Genomic DNA, 10608 nt, shown 5'->3' on the forward strand with positions numbered 1-10608 from the left:
CCGCAGGCACACTCCTCCGTATGGCCCTATATCTGTTCTTTCAACCCTTTCCAGCCCCTGAAAGGCACTTGAGTTTGAACTTCCCAGGGGACCCCATCTGAGCCTTCAAATGGGATACATTTCAGCATCTGCAGGGGTGCAAGACTGAATTGGTTGGGGTCTGGAGGACACTTTGGGAAGGGGGAGGCAAAGAGGTGAAAGTACGTGGCAGTGAGATAGCTCAGAGTTGGGATCTTTTTAAAAAAAATTTTTTTAAAAAAGATTTTGTTTATTTATTTGACAGAGATTACAAGGCAGAGAGGCAGGCGGGGGTTGGGAGGCAGAAGCAGGCTTCCTGCTGAGCAGAGAGCCTGAGGTGGGATTTGATCCCAGGAGGCTGGGATCATGACCTGAGCCAAAGGCAGCGGTATAACGAACAGAGCCACCCAGGTGCCCTCAGGGTTGGAATCTTAACTCTATCTCACTGGCAGGAGCTGGTTTTGTTGTTGTTAAGATTTATTTATTTGACAGACAGAGATCGTAGGCAGAGAAGCAGGCAGAGAGAGAGGAGGAAGCAGCGGGGCTCCATCCCAGAACCCGGGGATCATGACCTGAGCCGAAGGCAGAGGCTTTAGCCCACTGAGCTACCCAGGCGCCCCTGGCAGGAGCTGTTTTAATCCTCACTTCATAGAGAAAAACTGAGGCTCAGGTGGCTAGGGTCGCCAGAGAAAATAGAGAATGCCCAGTTACACTGGAATGTCAGATTTTTATTTTTTATAAGTGTTTTTTTTTAAAGATTTTATTTATTTATTTGACAGACAGATATCACAAGTAGGCAGAGAGGCAGGCAGAGAGAGAGAGAGGAGGAAGCAGGCTCCCTGCAAAGCAGATAGCCTGACGTGGGGGCTCGATCCCACGACCCTGGGATCATGACCTGAGCCGAAGGCAGAGGCTTTAACCCACTGAGCCACCCAGGTGCCCTGAAATGTCAGATTTTTAATATAATTATGCATTGTTTATCTGAAATTCCAGTATAACTGAGCGTCCCGTATTTTACCGGCTAAATCTGGGAATCCTACGAGCTTGAAACCCAGGGCAGCCTGACCCCAAGGCCCTGCTTAATTTTCCCACCCATCTTCCAGTTTCACAAATGGAGAAACGCGAGCCCGGACCGCTGGGTAGCCACCGCGCGGGTTCCCACACTCCGTAGGTCTTTCCTCTGCGCGCTGCCCACCCGACCCCCGAGAGCGGCTACGAAGAAACGTGGGAGGGCGGGAAAAGGGGGGAGGAGCGCGCCCTCGTACTCCGCCCCCGGCCCCCGGCCCCGCCCCTATCCGGAGGCCCCGCGCCCAGCCACGCACTTCCCTCACCCGCAGCGGAGGCGGTGCTCGTATGTCCCGCCCCCGTCTCCCGGGACCCGCCCCCAGCGCTCCAAGCTCCTCCCGGTCCTCGCAGACCCCGCCCCCGCTGCCGGCGGCTCACGTTTGGTTTCCATCCTCCAGAAGCCGCGGCGGCGGTGCCGCCTCCGCCCCAGGGCTCCGGCTTCCCGCCCGGACCGCCGGGTTTGCGGGCCATGGAGCTCCGAGCAGCGGATCGAGAGCAGCCGGAGCGTCCCAGCCCGTCTGCCTGGTTAGCGCCTGGCCGGGGGAGGGGGCGTTGGAATCTGGGAGAGGGGTGGAAATATCCCGCCCCAGGCCTCTCCGTCCATCCCTCTTGTAGTGAGGTAGGAGGGATGGGGCGGCAGTCGGGGCTCCTGGCTCCCGGTTCTAACTGACCCAGACTCGACGAGTGACCTTGAGCCGAGGGCTCCCCCTCCCTGCCTCTCCTTCCCCATCTGCACAAATGGGGATTGGGTTGGTGGGATGTTTCCCCGAAGGTCACTCGATACCAGCTCCTTTACGACCGCGTTGTCCGGTGTTTGGGGGCTTTAAGGAGTTTGATTCCTGGAAGTCATTTGCCTTGACCCTGGCCCATCCCCTCCGCTGCCTCAGTTTCCCTGCGGCGTCCCCTCAGAGGCCCAGGACCCAGCTCTGAGTTTCTGGATCTTGGCAGGTGCCTGGCCCCCATCCCTTCCCAGCGCGAGCCCTGGAGACGGCAGCCCCCTGACTGCTGAGCAGCGGCAGCAGCATGAAGGCCCGGGTAAGTGGTGTAAGGAGGAAGGCTCTTGGGGAACTTCCGGCACAGCAGCCTCCTAACCTCTCCCACCCCAGAACTGACTCATTTCTGACCCACTGCTCCTGAGCTGAGAAGGGCAGACGGGTCTCAAAGCCCTGCTGATCTGGTCTGGCAGGCCATGAGGCTTCAGACAAATGGTGTTCCCTCTCTGGTTTCAGGGCCTTGCCGGTCTCCGCTGTGACATGGAGATCATAGTACTATGTCCTGTAAGCGTTCTGGAGGGCAGCTTCCCAGGAGAGGCAGCGACCTGGGAGGGGGATAGTTGCTCTTGACTTTATTCAGGAACCCCTGGTTGAGGAAGAGGGCCCTGGATGTTGGGGGGAGTCCGCCACGACTGCTCGAATTCGGGTGTCTGAGTCCCTTGTGGGCAAGAGGACCAGGTGCCAGGCAGAGCCGGAGGCCTCAGGGGCTGAAAACCCCCTCCCCGGCACAGCTGGCCACAGAGAGATTTATTTTTAGAAGCTGATGTGGCTTGTGGGTAGAAAAGGGTGGGCCTCTGGTAGGGTACGCCTTGGTGGGGGGGGGACCCTGGGGGCTGCTTTCCCCCCCTCTGGTTTTCAGAGCACCAACAGCTGCTGGGTGGATTCTGGTGGGGGAGAGCTGTGCCTTGGGCAGGCTGGGAGAATTTTAGAGCCCAGAGAGACACAGATGGTGATCAGGGTGGCCCAACACATGAGGGCAGTCCCAGGTGGTCCCCTCTTTCCTGTGGCCCCTCCTTGAAGGCTGGGTCACGGAGTCTGCCAGCAGGGCCAACAGGCCCGGAGGGCTTCCTGGTTCAGATGGCCTCTGACACATGTGTTTTGGAGGTGGGAGCCTCCTCTGTGGCCCAGCTTTCAATTATTGAAACCATTCTTTGAGTGACACTTCCCTCACTTTCTGGGCCGCTGACCCAGATTGAGATCATCAGCTAGGGGGCCGGCCACTGAGCAGCTGGGGGAGGGGGCAGGGGATGGGCACACAGGCAGCCTGGGTCCCAGGTCTGAAGGAGGACAGTTGCCCTTTTGAGGGGCCGCTCTCCCGTCTTGGGGACCACTTTACGGTACACAGAGCGTTTTTACCACAGTCCTTACCGGCCATACTGCAAGTGTCGTGGAATTTCAGAATTTCAGAAGCAGAAACAGGCCCAGAGGAGTGGAGGGTTGTACCCAAGGCTGCCCAGAGCACTGAGGCTTCCAGTTTCTCGAGCATGGGCTCTGCAGCCTGGATTTAAGGCCCTGTCCTGTTGCTGTCTTGCTGTGCGACCTTGAGTACCCCAGATTCCTTATCTAGAATATGGGGATAATAAGAGGTCTTGTCTCCACAGCCTGAGCCTGGCAGCCCAGAGGAAGCCCTGGTTAATGGAGACCGTGGGCTGTGCTAATGTTCTGGAAGCTACTGAGCTGGGGTTTGGACCCATGAGGCTGGGGTGCAGCCCCAGCCCAGCAGAGGCTTCTAGGAGCCCCAGAGACCCCTACCCACACCCCATGACCACTGTCTCCCCCAGGGCCGGCTCCTGCTTGTCATTCTGTGCTCCTTGGGCTTCTCTGCTGCCTACGTCCTGCTATGCTGCTGGGCCTGCCTGCCCTTCTGCCTGGCCTCCTGCCTGGCCCCCCAGCCCTCCACCAACTCCAGGCCCACCGTGCCGGGGCCCCTACACTTCAGCGGATACAGCAGCGTGCCAGATGGGAAGGTGAGCTGGGCGGGCACTGTGTGGCGACAGGGTTGGCCCTGGCTGCCAGGCTGCTCCCAAGTGTCTGGGTGTGAGAACCAGGCTTATGCCAGGCCAGCCTGGACCCCAGGCTTGGCTCCTGTGCTCACCAGCTGTGTGACGTTCAGCAGCCGGTTCTCCTCTCTGAGCCCCAAGGTCTAAGAAGAAATGGTGTTTTTGTTTTTGTTTTTGTTTTAAATTCCACATGTATTACCTGGCTGCTCTCAGCTTGGTAATGGAGATTTAAAAAAAAAGTGGTGAGCCAGTGGCTGGCCATCGGGAGCTCTTCGTCTCAGTGGGGGAGACAGACGCTGTCTCATCATGGTGATCTGTGCGTTGTTCTGTGTATCTTTAGAATTAACTGTGCGCACACACAATCCATTTACGTAGGAGGTTTGTGTTTGGGTGTGCCCTGCCTTGTGCTGATGGCTGCTGCTGGGACAGAGATGGCAGAGAAAAGTCGTGTCAACCCCACAGCTCTCCTAGTCATGTCATGGGGAGACAAGGACACTGGTGCTTGGGGTGATGACCCACCTTCCCATGCTTGCTCTGCCGGGTATGGTTTGGAGTCCTTTACCCCCTCGCCCTGATTTCAGTGCCCCCCCCTTCCCAAATGCCTTAGCGTTTGCAAAGGCATCCCATGCTGATAGCAACACAGAAAGCTCCCAGTTCCGAGACTGATGGCTCTCTGAGAGCACATCAGAGGGAAGCCTGTTCAGGAACCCTGGCTTGGAGGAGACATATTTGGGGTCTTAATTTCTCTCGGTTGCCTCATCAGTAAGAGAACATCTTGTAGTTCTACCTCTACAGAGTTGCCGTGCAGATTCAGTTGTGGGGTCCACGGACTGTGTTTGCAACAGGTGCTGGGTAAATATTTGATCAAGAGACAAAACCACAGGGGGTTTGGCCAGATGGGACCAGTGGTGGAGTGGGCCAGATGGGTGCTGTCCCATCTTCCACAAGGAGGTGGGGGGCAATGAATATTTTAGACCCTCCAGAGCTCATGGGAATGTGGGCTCAGAGTGGCCAGATCCTCTGGGTTTCTTTTATTTATTTATTTACTTATTTAAAGATTAAAGAGACCACACAAGCAGGGAGATGGGCAGAAAGAGAGGGAGAAGCAGGCTCCCCGCTGGGCAGAGAGCTGGATGTGGGACTCGATCCTAGAACGCTGGGATCATGACCTGAGCTGAAGACAGACACTTAACCTACTGAGCCATCCAGGTGTCCCTCCTCTGGGTTTCTTAAGAGAAGCCAGAAATCCGAGTTTGGGGTATCAAAAATGGACTGGTTGTAATTAAATATTTTAAAGAGCTGGACTGATTGCAATTAAGTATTTTAAAGGCCTTTTAAAGACTTTTAAGACCTTGTGGGACAAGCAGAATATTTCCTGGGGTTGGAGGTGACCTCAGATCTGAACAGAACCCCTGTTGTCAGGACAGGCTCAGACTGCGGACAGAATAAAGAAGTCTTGTTCTGTATTTTGGGGCTTTGGAAAATGGACCTGTGGGTCCCTAAATCAACATTATGTTAGATATAAAATGTCCCAGAGTGGGATACAGGCCACTGTAAACCCCTGTCCCCCCAGGAAGACACGAAGACATGGAGTAAGGAGCGAGTCCTTTTCTGGGAGTCCTGACCTCTGACCCCCAGGGAACATTTGCAGTCATGTTGGCTCAGCTTCTGCTTTTCAAGAGATAATGAGATAGTGTTTGGGAGACTGTGCTCTGAGTCTGTGCTGATCACTCCCCAGGCATTTTTTTTTTTTTTTCAAGATCTGAGCTGAGATCAAGAGTCCGATGCTTAACTGACTGAGCCAACCAGGCGCCCCCTCTCCAGGCATTTTGAATGGAGTCCTCACAACCTGGAGAAGTAGATAATATTTTCATCCCCATTTGACAGATGAGGAAATAGAGGCTCCAAGAGACAGAGGAAGTGGTCAAGCCAGGATTCAGGCTCAGAACCGGAAGTTCTCAGTGTTGTTGTGGCCCTAAAGACCACTTTTACTTATGAACCAGGCATAACGTGAGTGGGGCTCAGGTAGAGGAGGGGGAGGTCCAACCGTGACTGTGAAGAGCTGGGGTTCATGTTTACTTAACAAACATGCATATGACACCCAGGTTGAGCCAGGCATTGCTGTAAGTGCTTTATAAATATTTGCTCTTGTAACTGTAATAAGGAACCCATGATGGAGGGCCTGATAGGGCCTCAGCTGTCGGGAAAGGGGACATGAATGTGGCTAATGAAGAAGCATGGGGCTCTGAACACAGAGTGGTGGATGCTGTACTCGGAGCTGATACAGGGGTCAGGCAAAGTCAGAGGTTGTCACTGGGTGGAGGATCAGGGCCGTGGATGCCGTGTTCTCATGCCTTTCTCTTCCCCCTCTGCCTGCCCCCACAGCCGCTGGTCCGAGACCCGTGCCGCAGTTGCGCCGTGGTGTCCAGCTCCGGCCAGATGCTGGGCTCGGGCCTGGGCGCCGAGATCGACAGCGCCGAGTGCGTCCTACGCATGAACCAGGCACCCACTCTGGGCTTTGAGGCGGACGTGGGCCGGCGCAGCACCCTGCGCGTGGTCTCGCACACGAGCGTGCCTCTGCTGCTGCGCAACTATTCACACTACTTCCAGCACGCTCGAGACACGCTCTACGTGGTGTGGGGGCAGGGCAGGCACATGGACCGGGCGCTGGGCGGCCGCACCTACCGCACGCTGCTGCAGCTCACCGAGATGTACCCAGGCCTGCAGGTGTACACCTTCACTGAGCGCATGATGGCCTACTGTGACCAGGTCTTCCAGGACGAGACGGGCAAGAACCGGTGAGCCTGGCGCTGGCCTGCTGGGGGGCCCTCCCTGCTGGCAGGGGCGGGGCAGGGGACATGACTTCTCTACTGAGTTCTTGTCCATGAGGGTCTGCTCCATCAGGCACTGGGGGAGGGTCAGCTGTGTTGGGGGCAGATGTGCTTCTGCCCCTGATGGGGGACAGAAGCAGGACTGTCATTCATTGAGTCAGCACATAGATGAAAAGTCCCCAGGGGTGGTGAGGGCTGTTTGGCTTTGCAAGCACAAGATCGGGGAGCATTGCCACCTGGGAGAATGTGGGGGAGCTCTTCCTTCTGGAGGAGATAATCCCTGAGATCTGGATTGGTATCTGAAGTCCCTACCAGATAAAAAAATAACAGTTAACAGTAGGAACAGACCTCTGCGTGCACTAGGCACTGAGTTAAGGACTCTGCATGGAAGACCTCATTTTACCCCACACTCAGAAGAGCACGCTGATTCCCCCCTGCCTCCTCCACACACTGGCTCCGCCCCCCCCCACCCCAACTCAGGAAATACAGCTGCCAGCCTCTGGTTTCCAAGCCAGAAGCTTGGGCTTTGCACCTGACTCCTTTCATTGCATCACCTGACACATATCGTGGGCTCTTGACTCTCCTTTTGTGCCAGAGGTGCCACCTTGACTTAAGTCACCATTCCTCCCCCCGCCCCCCACCCTTGTAGCACCCTCTCGCTGCTGCCTCTCTGGCCTCCTGTTGTCTGAGCACCAGCTGCCCCCAGTGAATTCATCCCATTGGTGGCCTGCCCTCAACCTGACAGCAGATTTACTTTCATGTCCTCCCCTCCCCTGGCCTTCAGGTCTCCTATGATCTGGCCCCTGCCTGTCTATGATCACCTCATCTCCCCTCTAGCCCCAGCCATCGGGGCTTCCTCAGAAGTAGGCCTTACACATGCTGTTCCCTCTGTCTAGAATGTTCTTCCTCCATATCTCCCTATGACTGACTCTTTGGTATTCAGATCTGGATGGGATGTCACCTCCTCAGAGAAGCCCTCCTTGACCACTCCGCCTGAAGGCGTACCTCCCTGCCCAACATTCTTTGTCCCCTTCCTTTGTCTCCTTGTCTTCTTCACAGTTCTGCCCCCTCCCCTGTGAATGTTAGCACTGGCTATGGCAGGTTCCTGGCCAGCACAGGGCCTGGGAGGTATGAAGTTTGAAGGAGTGAGCCACCGCATAAGCCCTCTGTCAGGGTGGAGGTGAGCGGCTCTTGGCTAGGAGAGCAGTAGCGCTGGTGTATTGAGAGGGTGGAGGGCTGGGCTGCCCACACAGCCCCTTGCTCCCAGGTGGGTATGGGGGAATGTGGGAGGTGCTGAGCGGACCGTGTTCCCTCCCCATAATTATCTAATTCTCCTTATTTCACAGATGGGTCAGTAAGCCCCAGAGAGGTTTAGGGGCAAACCTGATACTGTAGAGCAGATTCAGGGTTTGAATTGGAGACCATCTGACTCCAGACAACCATCTTTTTTTCTTTTTAAGATTTTATTTATTCACTTGAGAGAGAGAGAGAGAGGGAGAGAGCACGGACAGCGGGAGAGACAGAGGGAGAGGGGAAAGCAGACTCCCTACTGAGCCGGGAGTCCGGTGTGGGGCTCGATCCCAGGACCTGGAGCTCAGGACCTGAGCCGAAGGCAGGCGCTCAACCATCTGAGCCACCCAGGTGCCTATCCAGACAACTGTCTTGCCCACTTTCAGGCACTGTGCTCTATGGCCTCCCACCATCTCCCTAGGCTTGGTCCCTTAGATGAGCAGAAGTTGTGACCAGGGTCCCCCCGCCATCATCTGGGGCTTTGCTCCGGTCCTGTGTGGGTGGTGAGGGGCTGAACGGGCCTGGGGTTGCATCCAACTCCACCTGTTGCCTGCTGCTCCTCTCAGGCTGGCTCTGTCCCCTCCCCAGCCTCCCCCTGGGTCCCCTCTGTGGGGGTCAAGGTGGGGGGCCCTTGGCTGGGAGGGTAGCGAGTGCTGTGTCCTGAGGGAGCTGAGGTGGGGTCTGTCGCACAGCCCCTTGCTCCAGCTTGAGTCGGGGAAGCGGCCGGGCTGACCATTCTCCTTCCTCCCAGGAGGCAGTCGGGCTCCTTTCTCAGCACCGGCTGGTTCACCATGATCCTGGCCCTGGAGCTGTGTGAGGAGATCGTGGTCTATGGAATGGTCAGCGACAGCTACTGCAGGTCAGGCCACCCAGGTCCTGGGCGGGAGGAAAGCCTGGGGCGGGGAGGACCATGGGCAACCACCGCCCCCCCTACCACCATCCTGGCTCAGCCTGGGGGCTCCCCAGTGGGCAGCCGAAACTCAGACACCCCTTGGGCCCGGTGCCTGGTGGGAAGGAGCCCAGCTTCATGATCCGCCTCTGTGACTTTGGGCCAGACATGCCACCTCCCAGGGCCTCCGTTACCTCATGTGTAAAAGAAAATAATCACAGCTTCCCCAGAAGGTGGAAGCAAGATTTAGAGAGAGAACAGTCTACCAGAGTGCTTAGAATGGCATTGTTGGGCGCCGGCGATATGCCCGTCCGGGATAGATCACATCTGACCTGTCACCATCAGTACGGTGATGCTCCCGCATTACCGTGAGTGACACGCGTGGAGTGTGCCAGTGGGGTCCCCGATCTTGATCTTCCGTTCTCTTTGGAGCGTGCTTGATGAGCCCGTGGATGAGGTGACGGGAGCCCGTGTGCCCTCTGCCATGGTCCCTGCGGTTTGCCATCTTGATCTTTTTTTTTTTTTTTTTTAAAGATTTTATTTATTTATTTGACACACAGAGAGAAATCACAAGTAGACGGAGAGGCAGGCAGAGAGAGAGAGGGAAGCAGGCTCCCTGCTGAGCAGAGAACCCGATGTGGGGCTCAATCCCAGGATCCTGAGACCATGACCTGAGCCGAAGGCAGAGGCTTAACCCTCTGAGCCACCCAGGCGCCCCTTGCAGTCTTGATCTTGTTGGACCTGCGGTCTCGCGTGCCCATGTCCATTTTATAGATGGGTTATTTATGCTCAGAGCGTCTGCCTCTGGCCTGGCGTCAGCCACCTCGCCATAGGCAGATCTGGGGTTGAACTCTGGCCTTTGGGATCCGTGGGCTGCCCCGCTCCTCCCCTGTCTGTGCTGGCCTTCCCCGGGGCGGGCGTGGGGCACCGTGGGAGTCCCCGGTGAGGCATGGCCAGGGTAGGTGGCAGCAGGTGGTCGGAGGTGGGCGAGTTCCGTACCCAACGCGTGTCCCTCTTCCCCGCCCACAGGGAGGAGAGCCACCCCTCGGTGCCTTACCACTACTTTGAGAAGGGCCGGCTGGACGAGTGTCAGATGTACCTGGCACACGAGCGGGCGCCCCGCAGCGCCCACCGCTTCATCACCGAGAAGGCCGTGTTCTCCCGCTGGGCCAAGAAGAGGCCCATCGTGTTCGCCCACCCATCGTGGAGGACCCAGTAGCCGTGTCACCTGGCTGGCCGCCGCGCCTTCACCGGGCCTCTGTTGCACACGCCACCAAAAACATTTAATTTATGGATCCTGTCTCATGCCTTGTGGACCTAAGGTCCCTTCTTGCCCTACCCTGGGGACACTTGGAGCACTTTTTAGGGCTCCGGACTTGATGGGGGAGAAGGGGAGGACTCTGGCGAACTTTGCACCCTCCTCCGCACCCCACCCCCTGACTCATCCAAATCTTCATTTTGGGTTCATCCCTTCTCTGGGTCTGTCCAGTGGCCTTTGCCCTGGGGCCGATGGCCCCCGCCACTCACCAGCATTGTGATCTTGGATCCTGCAACAGCTCTGTCCCTCTTCACTGTCCCCCTCCACTTGCCTTTGGTGCCACACTTCCCAGGCTGGTTGTCCTGGTCAGGACAGCCCAGAGCTTGGGGTTCATTGGGCAAAGGGGCCTTTGAGCTGTGACTGCCAGGGCCACCTCTGGAGTGTACGGGTAAACGAATGTTTTCTGGAAGCCTGTCTGAAGTGT

At 56.9% G+C, this 10608-nt stretch overlaps 1 protein-coding gene across 3 annotated transcripts; it reads left to right on the forward strand.

Annotated features, from left to right (window-relative positions):
• Positions 1 to 1428: 1428 nt before the first annotated feature.
• ST6GALNAC4 (ST6 N-acetylgalactosaminide alpha-2,6-sialyltransferase 4) lies at positions 1429 to 10593 on the forward strand. Of its 3 annotated transcripts, none has more exons than XM_032306684.1 (6): positions 1429 to 1608; positions 2032 to 2118; positions 3638 to 3823; positions 6242 to 6654; positions 8729 to 8836; positions 9896 to 10593. In XM_032306684.1, the coding sequence occupies exons 2-6, from the start codon at positions 2107 to 2109 to the stop codon at positions 10083 to 10085; spliced, it is 909 nt and encodes a 302-aa protein (XP_032162575.1). In that variant the 5' UTR covers positions 1429 to 1608; positions 2032 to 2106; the 3' UTR covers positions 10086 to 10593. The 3 variants fall into 3 exon arrangements, with proteins under 3 accessions (XP_032162575.1, XP_032162577.1, XP_032162576.1); XM_032306685.1 differs by lacking the exon at positions 1429 to 1608 and adding an exon at positions 1678 to 1702; XM_032306686.1 differs by lacking the exon at positions 3638 to 3823.
• Positions 10594 to 10608: the final 15 nt, after the last annotated feature.

This window comes from Mustela erminea, chromosome 12 (assembly GCF_009829155.1).
Source record: "Mustela erminea isolate mMusErm1 chromosome 12, mMusErm1.Pri, whole genome shotgun sequence".
NCBI lineage: Eukaryota > Metazoa > Chordata > Mammalia > Carnivora > Mustelidae > Mustela > Mustela erminea.